The sequence below is a fragment of the Rhineura floridana genome, chromosome 1 (assembly GCF_030035675.1).
Source record: "Rhineura floridana isolate rRhiFlo1 chromosome 1, rRhiFlo1.hap2, whole genome shotgun sequence".
Classification (NCBI taxonomy): Eukaryota; Metazoa; Chordata; class Lepidosauria; order Squamata; family Rhineuridae; genus Rhineura; species Rhineura floridana.
The window spans coordinates 38,003,942-38,028,518 of NC_084480.1; the positions used below are offsets into that span (position 1 = coordinate 38,003,942).

Consider the following 24,577-nt stretch of genomic DNA (forward strand, 5'->3'; position numbering starts at 1 on the left):
GAAATTCCAAAAAGAAATAGTGTGACAATAAAGCAAAAGGATAAAACCAGCAGAATGTATCCAGCATGTTCATTCTAATGCAGCAATCCAGGTTTCAAAGCACTGCTAGAAAGGGGGGAGGGGAAATACAAATGACACCACCAGAGGGCCACACTTCATAACATTATTCTCGTCTCCTTTCTGCTTTCAGAATTGTGTTTGTCGGGCTTAGGGGCTGTACAACACTTGCCAGAATGAAGTTGTTACACAGTAATTAATGATTATGAAAACAGCATTTCTGGTGTGTTGCCTATAAATGCTTTTTCCAAACTTTTAATCTCAATCAAGTAAGCTTCCAACAAACAAAGGTGCTTTTTTTGCTGCAGAGCAACTAAGCTCATTTAGGTTTTAAATGGTAAGCTGCAATAAAAATCCTGGCACTCTATTGAGCACAATATTCCTATAAGAAATGGAAGAAAAACAAATTTCATAGAAAAATTACATGGTGAAAGTATGCAACCACAATATGGATTTCTCTCTTTCTTGTGGCAAAGGGGTAAATACTAGGGTAATATCCTGCCTCCAAAGAACTCACACAGGGAGCTTTTCTTCGCAGCTATCCTGTAAGATAGGCAAAACACTATCTTTCAGCTTAATCTAAGGCATTGATGGTGAACTTCCAGCCCTCCAGATGTTGTTGAACCCCAACTCCCATCCACCCCAGCAAGAACAGCCAAAACTTGGCAAATCTTGGTAATAGTTTGTAGACTGTCTGAATCCTGGGTCTGGATGTGATGCTAAGCCTAACCATAGCTAGGCCTGGGTAGTCAGCAGCAGAAGGACCAGGCAATGAGCGCAGGAGTTGTGATCTTTGCTCCAGAACCTACATTTTGGTACAATAAGCAAAGCCATAGTTTGCATTATGTCCAAACCATGTCAATAATTCTCATTAAAAAAGAGAGAAATAAATAAATGACTGCTACACAACCTTTATTTAAAAAAAAATCATCCAGCCTCTTTCAGGGCTGCTTGCTTGCATTTATACAAGAAGCTTTTATCAATGAACAGATGCGTCACTCTGTTAGGAAACGATACTACTGGTCAAAACAAAATCCAGATATCAGTGCAAGCCCATGCAAGTATACTTTTATCAGAGGAAGTAAAATGAACATAAGCAAAGTTGAAACACAGGATAAGGTCAGCAAATTAAAAACACAGGAAACTAGAAGTGCAAGGAGCAACTTCCTAAGGCGAGGGGCATTTAGGGTCAAGACTGAGAAGTGCTGATGGTGTTTGTCCCGATGCAGTACACAGAAGCATGTGAACAGAAACAGATGATGAAGCAGCATGTGTGGAATGAGTGACGTTAGACCTTGAAGAAAGACTGCCAGCACCCTCAAAAGCAATTTATGATCCACACAGAAAGATTAAACAGAGCCTTGGTGGCAAGGGCAGGAAGGAGTTGCAATTAAACACCAAAATGGAATTGTTTCACAATATTTTAAAAAATCTCAATGACAACAAAAACTCATATGCAGAAGATGAATATTTAAGACTGACAACTTTGAAACCTTTCTTCTTCTCACCTGCTGTGGGCAGCAGTGACGTTACTGTACACTGTTATCTAACCTGATCTTTCACCCTGTCTGTACTCAGATGCATAAAAGGTTGTATCCCAGACACCAAAGGAAAGGATCCAGTCAAAGTTCCACGGATTTCAATAGGAGACGCTTGTGTATGTGCTTAATTAACTAATCTCTGTTTTGGTTAGCTTGTGTTGCAAGTTCTTGATGTCTGAGGAAATGCTAGCAGTCATCATCCTGCCAAGTTGAAGGAAGTCCTGACACAGGCCCCATAAACTGGGGGTTGCCAACCCAGCACCCACAAAGGCCTTCATTGGTGCCCCCAGGCAGGGGCCCCAGACTCTTTCATTTTTAAAAAAGTAAGTTGCTAGCCATCCTGAAAAGAAAGTTATGAAACAAATGTACTTACTTTATTGTTTACGGTCAGTCATACAAATACAAGTATTTAAACGCAAAAAGGCAGAAGAATTACATATAAACAAATTGAATGATATAGCTTATATATAAACAGACTTAAAAAATAAAATAAAATCGAGTATACTAAAGTTAAGATGCATTAACCATCTGTTTCCTTATATTACTTGCTAAGAAACAAAATTTTGTCACTTTAAAAGTTATTTCATTTATCAAATCTGAGAGAAGAAGGAGGTATAAAATGTATCAGATCTACCTGGTAATTTTTTAAAAATTGGAGCAATATAAAAGGAATTAACATCCTTATAATATGTACAATGTAACAGGATGTGAGTGATTGGTTCAACCTCGGGCAGGTTAACTTGGGCAGATGCGTTGGGAATAAGGAATACGCAAGTATCTCCCCTTCAACAAGGCTGATGGTAAAGAATTAAAACGAGCCAGTGTAAAGGCTCTACGATACTTAGGAATCTCTAGGTCAGCCTTTCCCAACCAGTGTGCCTTCAGATGTTGTTGGACCACAACTCCCATCAGCCTCAGCCAGCATTGCCAACGGTCAGGACAGATGGGAATTGTGGTCCAACAACATCTGGAGCCACACTGGTTGGGAAAGGCTGCTCTAGGCCATAGATAGGTTTCAGGTACAAAATTCTTATTGTAATTCACCGGAAACTGGTAACATGAGGCCCACGCTCTGTATTCTTGTATGGCAACATCCCTAATCTGGTTCTTAATCATTTCCTTGGCCTTTGTAGGTACAAGTTGAACCAGAGTTGAGGGAGAAAATCCAAAGATGTAACTTTTTCTCAACCATACTTGCCCAACCAGAGGTCAGATTGTCTGTTAAAATCAGAGGGGCTAGTCCTCGAGGTCTAAAATTTAGCTTGAGCCACAAACATAATGTGTTGAGCCATACTCGTGTGTCAAAAGAAACCAGCCCAGATTCCAATATGAGTAGGGCCATGGGGGCCAAAAAATGGAACATAGAAACTTGGACTGTATTGCTTCCAGGGAGCAAAAATCTTTATAAATGCATATCTGAGAACCATAGAGTAATTGAGCCAACACCTTGCCCTGAAAAACTCTGATGATAGAGGGAATATGGGAACCCCCTTTTGAAAAGAAAAATCTAAGAACAGCAGAAATAGTTCTTTGGGCATTCTCAGAAAGACGTGCAATTTGGGATCCCCACAGGTCAGTTGTTTGAAAAACAACGTTCAGGTATTTGTATATCCTGACCTGTTCAATTACATGCCTACTCTACACTTAGTATATCTTTTGGAAAAGACCAAGATTTTGGTCTTTTGATAGTTTATTGTAAGCTCCTCCTCTGTACAGTATGCCATAAAGGCGCAAAGAGCTCTCCTGAATCCTACTTCTGAGTAAGATAATGTAACAGTGTCATCCGCATACAATAAGGCAGGAACGGGTCGATTCGCTAATTTGGGCAGGTGAAAGTCTGGATTTGCTAAGGTTGGAACTAGAGAGTTGATTTAAAAATTAAATAGTAGGGGGGCCAGAATGCAGTCCTGTCTCACTCCCCTGTTTAGTGGAACTGCGGGGGACAGATGACCCTGCAGGTTGCACCTTACTCTAAGAGAATTATTTTCATGTAAGGTGCGAATTAATATTAATAGTCTGTGATCAAGAGAGGAGGCCTCCAATTTTGCCCACAGCCTGTTCCGGGAGATACTATCAAATGCAGATTTAAAATCGACAAAAGCTGAAAAAAGAGCTCCATTAGGTCTACAGCTATATTTCCTAACCACATGATGTAAGATCAGGCATTGATCGGTGGTGGAGCGATCAGGCCTAAAGCCTGCTTGCTCCTCGACTAATATGTTTGCCTGATCAAGCCAGTCCCAAAGTTTCCACAACAGGTGCCTGGCATAGAGTTTGCTTACTGTACTAAGCAGACTAATTGGGTGGTAATTGGAGGGGTCATCCTTATGACCCTTTTTATATATTGGGATGATAATGGCCAGGCCCTAGTCTGTCGGTATTTGAGCTGACTGATCTATAAATGCAAAAAGTGATGCCAGGACTGGGGCCCACCAGTCTATATTTTTTTTATTAGCTCAGATGTAATACTGTCAACCTCACGAGCCCTCCCAGGTTTGAGTAGAGTAACTAATTTTTTTATTTCAAATATCAAGACTGGCTGCCATGAAGGAGTGTCTGCCAAGTTGATAATTGAAGTTACTGCAGAGTCTGGCCCTGAGCAAATTGTGCAGGTACCCTTCTAAGCAATTTCTGTGAAATGAACCAGCCTGGCTGCTTCTGCCTGTCAGTGTTTTTAGACAATGAGTGAAGTCAGAGTTGTGATTGACAAGTGAGTTGTTTGGATACCAGGCAACAGGAATCCCTGTGGTCCTAAAGAGCTTCAGTTTTATCCTCCCAATTAGTGAACTTTTTCTGTTTCAGCTTAGTAGTCCTTAGAATCTCCATTGTTTGCCCTTCCTTTTTATCTGGCAACCAGGATGCTTCTTTCCTGTGGTGAGTTTGAGATCAGGTACTCCCTAGAAGTTATTTTCTGCAAATACTACTACATAATAAGTATGAGTAGATGTTAAAGGATCCTGCCCCCAAACTACAAATGCACAATGTGAAAACTGCAAAGAGGTTTAGACATGTCTCCAACAGTGAATTCAGAATTCACTGTATAGTTTATTTACAGTACTACGGTATACATGTCTACTCAGAAATAAGTCTTTGTATTTAGTAGGACTTACTCCAAGGTAAGCAGGTACAGGGTGACAGCCTAGGCTTTGTTTAAGGATGGCCAATGGTGATGTGCCTTTAACAGCTGTATCTCCACATGAAGACCGGCAGGACACAGCTGACTTTTCATTTTAAAATGAAGTTGTTTGTCCAGTGTGAGCAGAGCTTGGAAAAGTTACTTTTTTGAACTATAACTCCCATCAGCCCAATCCAGTGGCCATGCTGGCTGGGGCTGATGGGAGTTGTAGTTTAAAAAAGTAACTTTTCCAAGCTCAGAGTGTGAGTGTGGAGGAGGAGCAATAACTGTTCTCTCTTTTGTGTTGTGCCATGACCCCACAGTAGCTATTTTGTGACTGGCACCTCAGCACTCTCTCAAATTTCTAAATATGCACAATGGTCCAAAAAGTTTGGCAACTCTTGCCATAAGTCCCCCCCCCACACACACACACAGAAAAAAAGAGAGAGAGGGAGAGAGAGAGGGGGAGAGGGATGTCTGTTCTTCATTTCTTTTTAAGGTACCTACAACAGCAATATTTAGCTGTATGCATGACAGCTAAAAAGTTTGTATCAAGATGAACAATTGCAGTTTTAAAATTCTAGAAGCAAAAACTGGACTCCTACTTTTAGCCAAACATCCTGCAATTGTTAAATACAGCTTATGTTTCTTAGCGTTTCTAAACAACAATGGAAGCGATGCCATTGTGATGATCCATTTCTGAGTTCTAGCTCACCAACAGGTTGCTCTTCTTGTACAAGATCAAGTGAAGCAGATTAGCCACTTTCAAACGCAAGCTGCAATCGTAGGCATACGTCTCAGGCTGTAGGTCCTGTTGAACTAAGAACTTGCTTCCAATAAACATCCACAGCACAGGTAGAAAAAGCAAATGGTGTCAGCCTCTTCAGGTGTAACTCAGAGATGAATCAACTAGTGGCTCCCATGTTCTTCCCTTCTTAGAAGGACCTTAATGCACAACTGCAAACTCCCCCCCACCCGCAGCCTTCTTCCAAGTAGAAATCCAGCAGGAACAGCTTTTCCTGGGATGGAAATTCAATGAGGGGGAAAGCTTCACCTTCTGAATTTCTTTGTGTTAAGCAGCTGTTAAAGAAGCGAGAGTCCTGCCATCAAAGGGCCAGAAAACAAAGTTCTGCAAAAATAGGGAACTGCTCCACAGGCACCTTTCAACAAAAGCCAAGAGGTATATCACAGTTCTACTGATATTGCTTGCAATAATTGCAGGGAGTGAGGTTGTCCCTGTTCTAGTGCAGACAGACACAGTATCTCTAGAGTGGAAGTTGCCAAGAGTGTACACCTCCTCTAATAACTGCATGCTCCCTATAGAGTAGCTCATTTGATGATGACATCATCAAAAACTTCCAATAAACATTTTTAGTAAAAATCTACAAAGAGAACACAGTTTTTCCTCCCATCTACTCTAACCCATCTATGACCCACAATGACTAACAAAATACATGAGACCAGGCTTAAAAAAAAAAATTCTGGACTACAAACTTTGTGGACTTATTTGCAAAGGTAAACCAAAAAATTAACATACATCACTGACTATGCTTTTGAGTGTGTGAAAAGTTCAGTGATGAAACATTATCAGTATTAATATGGAGACATCATACAGCGTTGCTGCAAACTCATAAGAAGCCTTTGTCAAAAACAAATTTAAGGGAGCTCTGCACTTTTTAAAGCTCCACGCACATGTGCAGTTTGTAGACTAAGGGCCAAGTTCAGGAAAACTCCTCAGCCTAAGCAAAAGCTTGGATAGCTTCCACTGGCAAAACCTTCTTAGATGGAAAGGTATAAGGAGGGCTGAGAAGGGGGATATGTCAGATGACACCCAGATACAGGACATAACTAACACTATGGACCTAGGCATGTGTACTCAGATGTAACCTCCACTGTGTTCAGTGGAACTCTCAGTTGTGTGTAAGACTGTAGCCTGAATCCCACTGAATGCAATGGGGTTTGCACAGAACTGTGCACATTTTATTTCTTTTTACAAGAAGTAAAGTTTAAACATGTAATTTAATCATGAAAACAATTTATTATGAAGAGTTAAGAAATGGCTGAAGGCACCTTAGCAATTTTAGTAAAACTTGTCTAAACATGGACACCCACGTGGACACACAAACACACACAATGTCACCATTTGAGAGACTGCAACATTGCTGACAGAACCATTTGTAAGAGCTGCACCAGGATAATTGCTAAGATACGTTCAAATATCAATTCAACAGAAAAATATGCTTTGTTTCACTTGCTCTTAAACCAGAGCTTGTTTTAGAAAGCTTCAGGGAGCAAGTCAGATGAGAGGAGTGTGGGGAAGAGATTAAAAAGGGATACATCTATCTGCCAGGTTGATATTGTTTCTCTTGCCATTACCTCTGCCTGAAATGCATCACATAACCCAGGCACCTGAATCATGAGGGAAATCATGCCGACACTGAGGCTGGGGGCAGAAATAAATGAATGTGGCAGTGGCAATCAGGGTTAGATGTTGGAACTTAATGGGACAGCATAGGCCAGCCTGGCCCCTTCCTTGTTTGAACCTCTAATAATCTCCCTTTACATTGCTCCATCTGTTTGCCATGTTCAGAGGTCAGTGCCATTGGATTAAGCACCCAAAACAGCGCCATCATAGCATGAGAGAAGGTAGCAGGTTCTGGGAAACACCAAGCTTTGCAGATATAATTTTTTTTAAAGAAAAAAGCCCTATGCGGGGTGACCCCAAATCAGCCCAATGAATCTGGATTGGCCTGGGTGGCAAAGAAAGGAGGGTGAATGGAATAGAAACAGGAACATTTCATAGTGCAACATTTTGTTGCAGGACTACCTTGTATTATGTGAAAGCCATTATCGAGACCTAGCAGCTATTTAGGACTTTAATGAAAAATAGCAAAAAAGCTGAATGTATAGATATACATCATCCACCATACTAAATACAATTCCTTTGCAAGGTCATGATCTTCTTGCCTGGAAGCAAACTATTCAGAAGATATATCGGAGCAGGAGCATGCATGTTTTCTGAACTGCGGTCCACGGAGAAACAAACTCTGTTTCAGCTTATGCTGCTTTTGACAAGGCTTTTCCTTTAAGCAGACAGTTTCAAAACTGAGACTGCCTTCAGTAGAGTTTTCTAGCCCAGTTTAAACACAAGAGCTGGAGGAAGCCCGGCAAAATTACAGGGCTTTGTACAGATTGCTTCTTATTTACAGCACACACCCAAGAACCATGTGGAGTCTAGGAAATTGGTTATTCCTGAGCTGAATAGCCCCTACAATACCACAGATGAAGTAACCCCCCCGTCTGATCTCCCTTCTCCTCCCCCCCTCAGAGAACAGCAACTGGGGAAGACAGACATGAGTGGAAGCTGTATAATTTTTTTCCCTCCTACCTATTTCTAAGATTTATCCCTAAGGAAGGATAATGCTGAAGGACAAATGGGGCAGAAGATCAAATGCAAAAGTGGCTCGCCTTGGACACAAGCCAGTAGAAAGTTCTCTTGCACAAGCCTCATTACAAAAAGTGGTAGCAGTGCAAGAGCACGAATAGTGCTCTTGTGAAAATTCATTCACTTTAATGAGATCTGTGCTGGTAGGTATTTTGCTGGGTAGTGTCCCTTATAATCAGGTAGAAGGAAAGAAAGAAATTAACCAATTATTTTGTTAAATGTAATGCATTTATAGGTCTTTATAGTAACACTTTATGTATTTAATACATTTCTATTCTACGTTTCTTCCATCATGGAGCTCAAAGCAGCATGCATAGGGTTCTCCAGCAGTCTCCCATCTAGGCCCCAATCAGCTCCTGGACTGCTGAGCTTCAGCACATTTGCTCTATCATGTACCTTCAGACCATGCCCTGGAGCCAATTATTACTCACAAGCCCTATGCTGATTTCCTATAAGCATTAATAGTATCACTTGCCATAAATGAAACAAAGAAATTAAAATGTAATCGCAAGTACAAAATCCTTCTGTATGGAAGGAAATTTAAAATAAAGCTTGGAGAATAACTGAAGGATTTCTCTCCACCCCAACTTTCCAGACGCATGCCACTTTACCCCTTCAATTTTGAAAAAGTATTCCTGCTAAATTCTTTGTGTGTCACTTTTTTTTAAGCCACCACTTCACGGAGTGCTAGGTAACGGAGCTAACACAAAAACAAACAAACTCAGTAGGGCCCCATCATGTACATGCCAGAGCAAGAGCCTATAAATCACCCTGACTAGATATCAGGATTTCAAAGGCACATCGCAAGCTGGTTCACACAGACTTGTTGATTCAAGCTTCAGTTGCTATTAAAGCATGGCTATCATCTCCCTTCCTGAAAAGGGTAACAGGATGATATTACCCAAAAGATTCGTTCTGTTTTGTTTATAGAATACATATGACAATTTTGATATTGAACTGCATGTGCCCAACATTCACCCACTATAAAAAGTCTTGTGATATAAACTCCCAAGCTGTTTGAAGCTTTGCTTGTTGTGCTATCTATGCATACAAAGAGTGATGCAAATGTAAATGTATTTATTTATAGAGGAAAAGTGAAGAGCTCAAGGTCTATAACCTGACAAATCTAAGAGGAGTGCTGTTAGTTGCCATGGGGGGACAACTAACAGTACTCCTCCAGATGACCTCATGCAGCTTTCACATTGCACTTTATTCCATTATTCCAATGATTTCTTACCTGGGAATTTGCACATTTTATTTATTTTCACACAACATAAAAGCTACTTCCAGAAATCTAGTGGAATCTAGTAGAAGTTTAGCATCCATTTCTATGATAAATGATTCCAGAAATAATCCGTCTGTAACTCCCAGAAAATTATGCGAATTTTGCACTAGCTGCAGCCACTCATGTGATAGGTAATGGGTTCCTACCTTTTAGGTTCACATCATTTTTTTTGCCTGATGAAAACTGTACCTGTATTCTGGCACAGGAGTGGTAGCAGCTTCCTCTTCCTCCTTTTCCCACCCACCCCATGTCCAGACACCCCACAAAAATAAGGCCAGATGCTAAAGGGAGAGAGGTCACATGGCAACAGGACGAGATCTTACATCTCTTACACATTGGGGAACTACAGTGCACATGTGTATAACAGGTGAGGGATGAAAACAAGACATTGTTTGTTGCAGCAGTATAAAAGACATTTGTGTGAAATGCCGGTATACTGGCTGAAAAAGCCATGGTTCCTTAATGCAACAGGTACTGCAGTGTGAAAGGAATTTTAGAAATCAGGACACAAACGCTACCATTTTGATTTGCAAAACTGACCAACCAAGCCCCATGTTTGAAAGCAGCCTCAGTGACTGAGCTGGGATGAAAGGGCTCAGGCAGTCTTAAATTATTCTGGACCCAAGTTGTTCACAAGAGCCTTGAATCATGGGCCTTTAGGAGGCATACATGGGGTTTCCAAGCAGTCTTCCATCCAGACCCTGGCCATACCCAGACTGGCTTAGCCTCAGCAATTTGACTTCATCATTAGATGGCAGGCCTTTTATTGGCCACTGAATGGCTAGATTTAATGCAGGGAATTTGACTTCCTGGCCACTGCTAAAAGACAAGAGATGATGCTATCTGTTCTGTGCCCTCGGATTCTACTGCTAAGACTAATTACTAACATTATTAATGCAAAAAAGAAACCGTACTGAAGGTAACAAACACTTCAAGAGCTTATCACAAATACAGAGTCTTATAAGAATTTCTGAGATAATGTTATGTGAAAAGCTTTGAGTATTCAAAAGTACTATATGAATATGAAGCATATGTAAATATCCATTTTTGCCACATTGATTAGTGATTAATATTGAGCATTAATAGTTCTCCATTTATGATGAGCTCTTATAACAGCCCTGTTGTGAGATAGCCAATGTGGTGCACTCGAGAGGTTGCTGTACACCCTCTCATCTTCTCTGATGATTGGCCATGCTGGCTAGGGCTGATGGAAGCTGGAGTCCAACAACATCTGGAGAGCACCCACCATGTTGGCTGCTTTTGAAGTCAAGGCAGTATTATCATTCACATATTTTGACCTGGTGTCAGGGAAAGGATAGAACAAGGCTGATGGATATTGCAAGCACCCAAGTCCACCAAGCGAATCCATGCCAGAAATGCAATTCAAACTGGGACTTCCAGATTCACAGCAAACATTCTTACTAGGTAATCCTATACAAGTCTACTCAGAAGTAAGCCCCACTGAATTTGATGGGATATACTACCAGTTAAGTGCATAGAGCAGCCTTTCCCAACCAGTGTGCCTCCAGATGTTGTTGGACCACAAGTCCCATCTTTCCTGACCATTGGCAATGCTGGCTGAGGCTGATGGGAGTTGTAGTCCAACAACATCTGGAGGCACACTGATTGGGAAAGGCTGGCATAGAGGATTGCTGTCTTAGCCACCATGCTACACCAACTCTTTGTTTTGTGACACAATCTTTGCTAAAATTATAATATGGAAGAGAAAATAAAATACATTGACACATAGACACAACACTGTGCCTTCTTCCATTACCGAACTTAATTTCTGAATTTCATATTCATGTTCAAAATACGGTCGTAAATGTGACCAGTTCAGGACAGGCAGTTGTGGCAGAAAAAAAACAATGGAGTTTGGCGCCTTAAAGATTAAATTATGGCATAAGCTTTTGCGGGCCTGAAAGCATTTGTCAGATATGTCACACACACATGGAGTGTGGTGAAGGAAGGAAGCAGTGGGGCCAAAAGGCCATGAAATGCAAGAGGATCAATAGTTTTTTGACATTTTCATGCAAAGTTCAAATGTATACTGTACTAGATAAGCACAGTGACCATTCACAGCAACATTAACTGGGTTAACACAATCTTCCTAGGTTTGCCATCTACAGTAGGAGAGGAATCCACAAACTCATTTAATATCTAAATGAATAGTCAAACATGCAAATAAATTCTACTTCAGCAATTCCCCACTGGAGTCTTCTTTTTAAGTTTTTGTTGTTGAAGTATGGAGACTTTCAGGTCAGCAGGAATGTCCCGAGACTGGAAATGTTTTTGCACTGGTTTCTGAACACTGCAATTTTTTGAAGAGATTTGTGTCATTTGTTCTTTTCCATCAGAACTGACGTATGCAAACATCAAAAGGCCAATGTTGGCACATGATATTAGCCTGTCTCACACTGGAAGATAGTCAGCAAATAAGCCTGCAGTGGTATAGCACTAGAAGAAAAATACAGCTTATTGTCACCTACAGCTGCCAGCTAAAATCACTACAATGTTATCAGAGATCTATATCCCATCTTGGGCAATGCTACTTTATTCACTAAGTCTTGGTTAGTCAATGTGTCCTTGCTTACTCACTGTCCCCTAATCTACTCACCCAGCACAACTCTTCATTAAACTGAAGAATGAATCCAGGTTCCACACCAAACACAGACACATCTTTCTCTCCAGATGCATTCCGGGAACATTACTATGGGACCTAATAACATCACCCATACCATCAAGGGTTCACACACCTATTCATCCACCATCAAGCTTCATATATCTATTCATCCTCCAATGTAACACATGACAACACCTGCTGTCTACCCTTCTGCTGTCTAATTAGGAAAAATGGTTTGTTTATACATATATATATGGGGGGAGAGAGAGAGAGAGGTGTAGTGGTTAAGGTGTTGGACTACAACCTGAGAGACCAGGGTTCGAATCCCCACACAGCCATGAAGCTCACTGGGTGACCCTCGGCCAGTCACTGCCTCTCAGCCTCAGAGGCAGGCAATGGTAAACCCCCTCTGAATACCGCTTACCATGAAAACCCTATTCATAGGGTCTCCATAAGTTGGGATCAACTTGAAGGCAGTCCATTTCCATTTCCCACAAGGAGGAAAAAAGTGTTATCACCAAAAGTGAGCGTAGTGCTTATTTACTATACATTTGTACTTTGCCCAGAAATGTTACAGATCTGCTGATCCTCTTGCATTTCACAACCTTTTGGTCCTACTTCTTACGTTTTGTTTTATGTGAATACACACATGAAACAAAAGCATTTTATATATCTGACAAAATGGGACCTGGTTAGCAAAAGCTTACGCAGAAATAAATCCTTTGGTCTTTTTTTGTCCTGAATGTGCTATCCTAGCCTTTGCCAATCTGGTGCCCTCCAGAGGTTTTCCCCTGCAACTCCATCAGCATGTTGCCTATGACAATGCTGGCTGGGGATGATGGGAGCTATAGTCCAAAACATCTGGAGGGCTCCAAGATGGTGAAAGCTGTGCTATACTGAAATTGTGTTTCTAGTTATTTGAATTTTTGTAATATTTTAATTGTGTTTATTATTATTATTATTATTATTATTATTATTATTATTTAATTTGTATCCCACCCTTCCTCTCAGGAGGAGCCCAGGGCGGCAAACAAGGCACTAAAAACACTTTGAAACATCATAAAAACAAATCTTAAAATACATTAAGACAAAAGAGCAAAAACATTTTAAAAACTTTTTAAAAAAGGGTTAAAAACATTATTAAAAAACATATTAAGCAATTCTGACACAGACACAGACTGGGATAGCTCTCAACTTAAAAGGTTTGTTGAAAAAGAAAAGTCTTCAAAAGGTGCCAAAAAGCAGAGATGGCACCTGCCTAATATTCAAAGGGAGGGAATTCCACAGTGTAGGTGCCGCCACACTAAAGGTCCATTTCCTATATTGTGCAGAATGAACCTCCTGATAAGATGGTATCTGCAGGAGGCCCTCACCTGCAGAGCGCAGTGATTGGCTGGGTATGTAAGGAGTAAGATGGTCTTTCAGGTATCCTGGTCCTGAGCTATATTTATGATACTGTATAACCACTGTGGGCTCCTTCAGGAGGAAGGGCGAGGTAAAAATAAAATGAAATATTTAATTGCATTAAATACAACACTTAAAGCCTTTATCTAGAAAAAAATGGCCTTTACCTAGAAAACTGAACTTCAGCACAGATTCAGGCTAGATCGAACAAATAATCTAGCCCCAAAAAACCCAACACTCTTGGCTATTATTACCTGCCCTTCACCCAGAGGTCCCAGTGCAGATTACAACAATGTCAGTAAAAGTATGTAAGAACTAATTATTTCATCTTCTACTGTTAAATTCTCAAAGAAGCATGTACTCATTTCAGCTAGATCAGTAGCATTTTAAAAAACGGAATTTCCCCCCATACATTCAGATTATGAAAAGTGGTTTACATGTTGAAAGCAAAACAAACATCAGAATTAATGTAAGATGCTGGAAAGCCAACCATGATTTTTTTAAAAAGTGGCATTAGCAGCAATAAATCATGAATTAATAAAAGGACGCAATACTTGAGTAGAATAATCTTAAACATGTTTACTCAGAAGTAAATCCCATGGTGATTTACTCCTTTGAAAGTGTATATAGGAGTTAAGCTTAATGAGAAAGGAAAAGGGTTCTAAATGTTCAAATACTCAAGGTTGAAGCAAGGTTTAAATGCAGATGTGTGGAATTAAACCCAACAGCTATTTAAAAACAAAACGAAAACAAAATGCAACTTGAAAAAGGAGTCATTTACAGGAGAGAAGCAGAAGCTGCTGTCCCTGCCTCTTCTTCATTCCAAATTGCCCCTCCCTCACTGCAGTTTCCGAACGATGTGTTTACAATGGCAAACATGTGTTTAGAAACCTGGCATGGGGTTTTTTAAAGAGGAGAAGTAGCATGCACCCTTAACTGCACTTCTCTGGTCTAAACTGCCCTCTCCCAAACCTGTCTTGTCTTAAAAACAATTTTAAAGAAACTGTCATGGTTTAGTGACACATTTAGTGGTCTTTCCCTCTGCCATACGTGAAGTAGCAACCATGTCTTGTAAAGATTTAGCTGCCCAGGCTTTCCATGACCTTAGTTCATGTGTATGAATCCCCTCAGTCTGTTTTATTTGCTGTTATAGGCTTTTATGTTTTTATACTGTTTACTGATTTTAGGCTGCATTTTTAATAGACATTGTTTTTACATTGTACATAGTGTACACCGCTTAAGAGATATTTTAAAATTTCAATCAGCTTAGAAATGTTTAAAAATAAAGTATTTAGATATAACATTTTATTATCTGCAAAATCTGCAAATCAGAGGAAAATAAGATGTTTGTGCATGGGGGGGAGGGCTTCCATCAGGTACATATTTGGTCAGAACCCACCACTCTCTTTGCCTTCTAGCTAATTCCAGGCCTAGGCTCCTACTGCGAGGAAGGGCGGGATATAAATAAAATAAAATAATACAAAATATAGAGACTCAAAAGATCTGTTCTTCCATCTCCAGACCTCAGAGATGTTTAAATATTAAGAGGTTTAGAAATGCTTTTAAATAAATAAATAATATTGTGAAAAATCTCAGAGCCTCTTCCTGTAGCAGCTCATAGCTTTACAGGACAGGTGGAGAAATAATATGGATGAAATCAACATTGTTCACAAGGATACCAATACGGGCTTGGTAAAGATGTAAAGTGAGTAGGCAAACATGCAGCTCAAACCCATTTCAATGACTAAGAATAAGGTCCTCATTGGCGAGAACCAAGTCATGATTGAATTCAAACAATGAGTCATATTACAAAATGTTGCAAGGGAGTGGGTGGGAGAAGAATCAAACAACACCCCCCCCTCCCCGTAGGTTCAACTGGTTTCCTCCACTGGAAGAACAATTCAAGATTAAAGCAAGGGAATGAATAGATATTTGATTAAGAAAATATAACACTGTTTATATATATATATATAAATAAATATAACACTGTTGACTTCCCGGAAGGAGTGCTGGCTGGTGATTGTCTCTGAGTGAGCTCTATCTCAGAGGAAGCTTATTTCAGTTAAAAGCCAGTCAAGAGGAATTTTTGACTGGTGTAAATGTTCTCCAAGATAAAAGGGGAACCGAAGAGATTATCCACGGAACTCCATCGAGCTGTAGATTGCTAGATTTGATCAGGAATCCCCCTGAGATAAGAAGGCATTTCTAGCAGCGGAAGACAGAGTCTGGATTTCCAACAGGCTGTGCTGAAAGTAAGCGAGACATTTTTTTCTTTCTCTTTTAAAAACGTTTTTAACGAGCTAGCCTCCTTCTGTCTAAATCTTATCTAACTTAAATTACTATCGTAAAAGAGACTTGTTTACGAATCGGCAACTCAGAAACTTGGGTGACTCACACTTTTTTCGTATTATACAAAGCTAAGGAAGAAGGGAGCAATTCAAAGAACCTGCTTTATTTTTTATGACAAAAAGCTGGCTTAAAGCTGGAATTACAAAGATTAAACGGATAAGAGGCAACTTATTGGATAAGATGATTTGATTATTTGAAGGAAATATATCTGATAATATTTTTTTTATTCTGGATTAATTTTTTTTTTTGAACGAATCTGCTGTTCGTGTATCTTACTAACTGCTGGATGCTGAGAACTGGATTTGTTTTACATTCCTGAATGTGCTGGAGATAAGAACTGTGTTGGTTAAACAGGCCTGGAATATTAACTTTTTTGTTGCTGGGAGAAAAGAAACTGTTTGCCTCTACATTGGCTAATAATAGAAAAGGTTTTTTTTTTTTTCCAAGAATGACAACTAGGAAAACAGCCAAAGTTTTGGAGCGAAGAGTTTCAATTGATACACAGGAAGGGATGGACATGTTCCAGAAAAATATGGAGGGATTTAGTGATTTTAAACAAGAGTTGAAACAAGAGATGAAACAGGACAGACAACAACTTAAAGATGAACTTTGCAATATGAAAAAGGATTTTAAAGATTTACAAGATCATATTAAAACAGAAGTGGGTGAGATTAAAAATAACATTGGGCAATTAACACAGGATGTAAAAAATATTAAAGATAAGGTGCAAACCTTAGAGAATAGAATAGACATTACAAATATGGAATTGGAAAAAAATTTGGACTATATTGCTGTTATGGAACTTAGAGATAAAGAACATTGCTTGAGATTCCGTGCAATTCCTGAGGAAACAGGTGAAGATATCAGAGAGAAAATTGTTAATGTTTTGGCAAAATCCTTCGACAGGAACGAAGATCGGATGGAATTTGAAATAGACAAAGTATTAATTCCAGATATGCAACAATAAAAAAAAATCCCAAGAGATGTGCTTGTTTATTTTTTAAAAAAGAGGACCAGAGATATGGTTTTGCAACATCATTTTAACAATGTCTTCAAAACTGACGGTAAAGAAATACAGGTGATGAAGGAAATTCCTGTTAGGCTTCTACGTAAGAGAAAAGATTACGCTTTCTTCACAGAAAAACTTAAACAATGTAAAATTCAATTTAGATGGGATGTTCCAGAGGGAGTGATTTTTACATTTAGACAACAGAAGTATCGATTAAATACTGTTCAAAAAGCAAGGGATTTCTTGAGAAAAGCTTCAAAAGACATGGAAGAAGATAAACTCAAAGATATGGATATAATTCCTGGGAAACAAAGTCAACAGAAACAGGTAGAGGAAGAAAAGGATGATGATGGATAAAAGGGAGCAACAGGCACAGACTTTTCTAAAATACATGCTTAAAAAAGGATTACAAATATCTAACTTGGAATATAAATGGAGCCAATTCGTCGCAGAAGAGAAAGAAAGTATTTCATTATTTGAAAAAATTAAAATTGGATATAATTTGTTTACAAGAAACTCATATTAAGAAGAAAGATTCTAAATATTTAATTTGTAAAAATTTGGGTGAAGAATTTATTTCGGCTGGATTCAAAAAAATGGTGTGGTTCTTTATATTAATTCACAATTGTCTCCTAAATTGATATTATTGGATGATAGTGGCAGATTTGTGGGAGTTGAAATCACCATTCAGGGTACAAAAATTTTGATAGTGGGCATTTATGCTCCTAATGAAGATAAAACAAGGTTTTATACTGGACTTATGGAAAAATTATCAGAGTTTGCATATGATCATTGGTGTGTCATGGGTGATTGGAATGGGGTAATTTCACCAAAAATGGATAGACTTTCTGAGAAAAATATTAAAGAGACACAGGGCAAATTGCCGAAGATCTGTTTCGAATTGATGGAAAATTTAGAATTGGTGGATGCTTGGAGATATATAAATGACAATGCAAAGGAATTTACTTACTTTTCAGAAAGACATAAAACATTTTCGAGGATTGATATGATTTGGATGTCTAAAAATTTAGTGAAAGGTATTTCCAAGATGGATGTGTTACCAAAAACCTTTTCGGATCATAATCCAGTGATATTGACTTAAAAAAAAAAATCTTGGATTTAGATGGAGACTAAATGAATCTTTATTACAGAATGATAAAATAGTGCAGGAATGTAAGAAGAAATTAAAAGAGTTTTTTGAACACAATTTACATAAAGGAACAGATGAAAATATTGTTTGGGATACAAGTAAAGCATTTATGAAGGGATATTTTATTAAATGTAATTTAGAATTAAAAAAGAAGAAACAACAAAAAATGCAATTGATCTTGGAAGAAATAAAACAAAAAGAGGAAGAATTGAAAAAGAATCCAACTAAAGCTTCTACTGTAAATCAAATTAAAATGTTACAGAAACAAGTGTCAATGTTGACAGAGAAATTGAAAGGAAATTAAATTTTGCTAAACAAAGGACTTTTGAATTTGCAAATAAACCGGGGAAATTGCTAGCATATAAATTAAGAAAAGAACGACAAAAATATCTTATTTTAAAGATACAAGAAGGAGATGAGATGTTGACAGACAATGTAAAAATCCAAAGGGTTTTCCATCAATATTATTCAACTTTGTACAAGTGTCAGGAAATTCCCTCTGAAAAAATAGAAGAGTATATATCCAAACAGAATTTGCCTAAAATTACAGATCTTCAGAGACAAGCGATTAATGGTCCTATTACGTCAAGAGAAATATCTGAGGCTATAAGTAAAATTAAATTAGGAAAGGCGCCAGGACCGGATGGACTATCAGCAATGTATTACAAATGCTTGGAGGAGGAACTTTTACTAACTTTACAGTATACAATGAATTCTATTTTACAAGAGGGGAAGATACCGGATACTTGGAAAAATGCCAATATAACATTAATACCTAAAGAGGAGCAGGATTTAACTAAAACAAAAAATTATCGGCCAATATCTTTACTGAATAATGACTATAAAATTTTTACAATGATTTTGGCTGAAAGAATGAAAATAATATTGCAACAATTTATTCAGGAAGATCAAGCGGGGTTTTTACCTAAAAGACAATTACGTGATAACGTCAGGAATGTTTTGAATGTGTTGGAATATCTAGAACAACGAAATGACATACAAGCTGCTTTGATTTTCTTGGATGCTGAGAAAGCATTTGATAATTTGAATTGGAAATTTATGTTTAAGGTTCTAGAGCAAATGGACTTTGGAGATAATTTTATAAAATGGATCAGATCGATTTATACATCACAGAAGGCACAGATAATTGTCAATGGGGATTTAACGGACTCATGTGAAATACAAAAGGGTACAAGACAGGGATGTCCATTGTCCCCCCTTCTATTTATTCTGGATTTAGAAGTGCTGCTTAGAGACATAAGGCAAGACAAAAGGATTTCGGGAATAAAGATAAAAAAAGAGGAATATAAATTGAGAGCATTTGCTGATGACTTGATAATTGTATTAGAAAATTCCTTGGAAGGAATCAAAGTATTGATGGATAAATTAGAATAATTTGGACCATTAGCAGGATTTAAGATCAATAATCAAAAAACGAAGATGTTGGTGAAAAATTTATCTTTAAGAGATCAAAAAGAGTTAATGGAGAAGATAGATTTTAAAATAGAAGAAAAGGTGAAATATTTAGGTATCATTATGACAAATAAAAATTCAAAGTTGTTTCATAATAATTATGAAAAACTATGGACAGAGATTAAGAAAGATTTGTTAAAATGGGATAAATTACAGTTGTCATTAATGGGTAGAATATCTGTAATAAAAATGAATGTATTGCCGAGAATGATGTTTCTATTTCAAACAATACCTGTCATATCCTCTGATCTACCTTTCAAACAATGGCAAAAAGATATTTCTAAATTTGTTTGGCAGGGGAAAAAACCAAGAGTTAAATTTAAATTATTACAAGGCGCCAAAGAAAGAGGAGGGCTGGGATTACCAAATTTGACACTTTATTTTGCTGCTTGTTGCTTAGTCTGGATAAAGGAATGGATTCTATTGAGGAATAAAAGATTATTGGATTTGGAGGGTCACAACCTGAAGTGGGGATGGCATGGATATCTATGGTATGATAAAGTAAAAGTTAATGTGGATTTTAATAATCATTTTATAAGACGTCCTTTGTTGAATATATGGAATAAATACAAAACAAGGTTTTTTTTGAAAATACCACTATGTGTTTTAAGTCAAGAAGCATTTTATAGAAGAGAAATGGCTGGAAAAGAGAAATGGTTAACTTACCAAGAACTATTAGAAAATGTGCATGGTGAATATATAATGAAAGAGAGAGAACAACTAATAAAGGAAGGATATAGTTCACAATGGTTTGCCTATTTACAATTGTTAGAAAGATTTAAAATGGACAAGAAAATGTATGGGTTTGAAATAAATAAATCTGATTTTGAAATAGGTTTGTGTACAAATGATGAATGCATAATTGCAAAAATGTATAAATTTTTATTAAAAATGGACACGGAAGAAGAACAAGTAAAAGAGTGTATGGTTAAGTGGGCAAAAAATTTTGGTTATAATATACAAATGGATCAATGGGAAAATATGTGGAAAAAAGGTTTGAAATTTACATTATGCTATAATCTTAAAGAAAATTTTTATAAAATGATGTATCGTTGGTATATGACTCCAGAAAAGTTGTCAAAAATGTATAGTAATGTTTCTAATGTATGTTGGAAATGTAAACAACAAGAAGGATCTTTTTATCATATGTGGTGGTTGTGTAAACAGGCAAAATTATTTTGGGCACAGATAGGTAGGATGATGCAAAAAATCTTAAAGATAAATATTCAGTCAAAACCAGAATTTTTTTTTATTGGGTTTTATGGATAAACAAAAGGAAAAGAAATATGGAAGAATAATATTATATATGATCACGACAGCAAGATTACTATATGCACAAAAGTGGAAAATGGAATCGATACCAACAATGGAAGAATGGCTATTGAAATTAATGGACTTAGTTGAGATGGACAAATTGACATGTCTTATTAGAGAAAAAACGACAGATACATTTCTTAAGGAATGGAAGCCTCTTTTGGACTTTTTGTTGAAAGAAAAAAATGAAATGATGATAATGGGATTTGACGATTAATTAAGATAGACTTTGGAAAAAAGTGAATTTCGTATGTTCTAGGAGACAGGTTTGATATATATTATATACTTATAGCTGATCTGTAACAAATCGGAAGTCAAGTTTTTCTTTTTCTTTTATTTTTTTTGTTGTATTGTTTTTGTTGTATTTGTATTTGTTTTATAAAAATTTGAATAATAAAAAATTATTATATAAAAAAAAGAAAATATAACACTGTTAATCAAGCAGCAGACTCCTTTTCCTGAGCAAATTCCTCTAGCTCCACTGAGATAACAGCTCATATTGGATAATATTACAAAGGCACTGACAACGGCTACTTTTACATGCATTCAACACTGGAAAAAGATAGGAGGAGTCCCATTGATTTCTATGAGTGTTAGCACCACATGGATTTATTGCAAAGGAAAAAATGATAATAAAATATCTCAAACTTCCAAAGAAGACTCTGCAGGTAAATCACTGATACCTGACAGGATCTGTAAAACTTTCAGACACATGTAAATGTAACTGTGGCACTAAGATTTCAAACACAAGCTGAAAATAATCAAGAGAAATTAGCAGACATTTTTATCCATGTCTGCTAATGGTTGTTTGTCATTCCGGTATATCCAGAGCGGGCCAGCACTTTAAGGCAGGACAAATTCTCTTAAGGCCAAAAGGTCCACCTCTTCCACTCAATCAGCTGGAGCATTGCACTCATGAGAAGGCGAAGCTGGTGCCAGCATCTCATGTGTCCTTCAAGTCCAATGAATACTGCTTAACAGTGGCAGCTGATGGCTCCATGTCAGTGGGACAGTGGAATCCACTCCAGGTTTTAGTCTGAACTTTCAAGACGCTGTCCAAGGTGCAAAGCAGATCCACAGCCCCATTGACATGGAGCCACCAGCTGCCACTGCTGCTTAGGACAGCTCTCCCTAGCCTTGAGTCCAGAGATGCTATTTGACTACAGCTCCCATTATCCCTGCCCAAAAGTAGCTATGTTGGCTGGGGATTAATATTAGGGGAAGGCAGTAGCTCAGTGGTAGAGCATCTGCTCTGCATGCAGAAGGTCCCAGGTTCAATCCCCAGAATCTCTAGATAGGGCTGGGAGAGTCTCCCTGCCTGAAAACCTGGAACTGCTGCCAGCCAGTGTAGACCATACTAGATGGGCCAATGGTGTGACTCAGTCTAAGGTAGCTTCCTGTGTTCCAAGGTTGGGGAAAGCTGCTTTAGAGACTGCTTTCCAAGCAAACCTTCTTTCTGAATAGTTCTCTTTGGATAATACAACAAAAGTCAGGTGAAGGAGGGGTCCAAATTCGGGGGGGGGGGAGGAAGGATTACTTCAGACCTTTCAAGATGCTCTGGTTTACCTGAGAGTGAGGAACAACCGCATCTCAATTTTGGTAACAAAGAGGATGATCAACTCAGCAATTGCAGGAGTACTGCTGTTTATCAGCCCTCAAACCGCTAACCCAAGCTGCTTGCAAACTCCAATTCTCTCTATAGGAAGTGCAACCATTGTGGATGCTTTCTCATGGCAGGTGGCCCTTAAGTCCAGCCCCTTGACATTTCACGAGAACCCCACTGGACGGAGATTACACTAGTATAGTGTTGACAGTTGGGTTATCACCGCAAGAAGGGATCTTCATCTGGAAAGACCATAGGAGGCAGAGTTCAGTCCTTCCCTATTTCCTTTGTGATTGTGATAGCCTTTTCTTCCCTCTTTCCATTCTGTAGCAATGATTTGCCTGGCCTGAAAGTCAGTACAGGGCAGGAGTTCCAATCTTGGAAACATTTCTCCCAATTTCTCAATTCCTTCTCTAGTTGGGAATTTCCATTCTTACCCTGCTTGCTGCCATCTAAAGCCACCTGCTTCCCTGCAGGCAATTCTGCTTTTGCAATACTGTTCTGAGCCCTTCATGTTTGGTTCCAATTTAATTTTTTTTTTAAAAAAAGTCAGAGGCGTGAAGTTGTTCCTGAAACTACTCTCCTCTTGATTGCACCTACAGAGTAATGGAAGTGTCATAATTCTGGAATTTTCAGCAGAACATGCCATTGACTCTACATGAAGAAGCTGAAGCAAAATTTTGCTACTGCTCTCTGCCATTCAGAAACGATGAAGCAACCATAAAGCTTGGAAGAATATGGCCAACTTTGTTCAGTGTCCAAAAAAGCAAGACACACCCACAAATGCAAGTGGTAGTTTTCTCCAGCAAGCACTGACCATGCAAAACTGGGATTTGTTGAAAACTCTCCTCTGTACTCTGAAAACGGTACAGCCGCAGCTGTATTCCAAAATCTTTTTGGAATAAGCAGCCAAAAGAAAAGGGAAAAAAACCACCCTGAATACTGGTAGGCAAAACCAGAATAGTGAATATGCCGCTATACTGCTTTCTGCTTAACAGTAGTTTTCTAGTTGTGCTTTTGGAAGTTTTGTAAAGAAAAGATAAAATCCTTACTATTCAATTTGGGAGGGGGAGAACGTCCATGTCTAGGGGTTAGGGACTAGTAACTGAGACTCGTAGGGGTAAAAAGAATGTTTGGCTTCCAACAAGAATAGTTCATTCTGCTGCCGGAGCACTGTAGTGAAGAGCCGACTCTCCTCTCACTATATTTATACATGACTTAATTCTCTATGTCCATTCAATGATTCAAGACTTCACTCTTCAATAACAGATTTCCTCTCACTTGTGGGTCTATGCACACAAACAAGAGAGCTGCTTTAGTCAATAGTTATACTGCAAGTCTGACTTCTTCCCTCTTCCTTAAAAAAAATCCTTTAGAAGTTCAACCATAATAAAAGAAGAAAAATTGGCTACAGCATGCTTTCTTCTAATGTTGTGCATTGTAACAACCACATAGGTTCAATTTTATTGCCATGCCATCATTTCTATTAGCTGATCTTTCTGCAAGCTTTGAAAATATGAATATCTGAAAAGAGCTACAATTACGCAGGCAGTAAAGCAAGAAAAGAAGGAGAAAAGATTATGTAGTGTTTTTTTTTTAATAATCCTATCCCCAAATTATTCTGCTCTGGGGACAGTTCCTGTACATTACTGATTCTCAATACTTGAAATACTTTTCAATGCAGTAATTTTGCTGAAAAAAGTAGAATATATTAAATGTGGATTTACTATATCCAGCCCCAGCAATTCCCAGCACATGCATCAGACAGGCTCATTTTACACACTGCAAGAGCATCTTCTTACCATCAGCAGTTGTTTAAACCCTAGCCTCCAACACCATAACCAAACTGCTGCAGATCTACCCTTTCTCCAAGCTATAAAAATATATTCACTCAACAGTGCGATCCTATGCCTGCTTACTCAGAAGTAAGTCCCATTAAGTTCAATGACATTTACTCTCAGGTAAGGGTGGATATGATTGCAGCCTAATTTAAGTGGTGTAGGAAAAAATGAATGAGAAACAATAGCTCAGTTATCAAACATTAAATGGAATCTTACCTGGATCCAAAATTCAGGCGCAAAAAACTTTGGCCATACTTCATAATGTAAGGAACTCACAGTCATCTTACTCATAAAATTGGTATCCTCTCAGTTTTAATGACTAAGCATCCAAAGGTATAGACACTGAGTAGTCAGATTAACATTTGTGA

The 24,577-nt window shown here is 38.3% G+C and overlaps 1 protein-coding gene across 16 annotated transcripts in view; it reads right to left on the reverse strand.

Moving 5' to 3' along the window:
• PDE4D (phosphodiesterase 4D) overlaps positions 1-24,577 on the reverse strand; it is a 1,048,840-nt gene that overhangs the window by 58,460 nt on the left and 965,803 nt on the right. Inside the window, exon 1 of one of the 16 annotated variants that reach the window (XM_061618554.1) lies at positions 24,426-24,525. The exons of the other annotated variants lie outside the window; for them this stretch is intronic. Within the exon in view, the coding sequence (XP_061474538.1) occupies positions 24,426-24,500 (75 nt within the window). The 5' untranslated portion in view covers positions 24,501-24,525. Of the gene's footprint in view, positions 1-24,425; positions 24,526-24,577 lie in introns of those variants that run through there. 16 annotated transcript variants of the gene reach the window in all.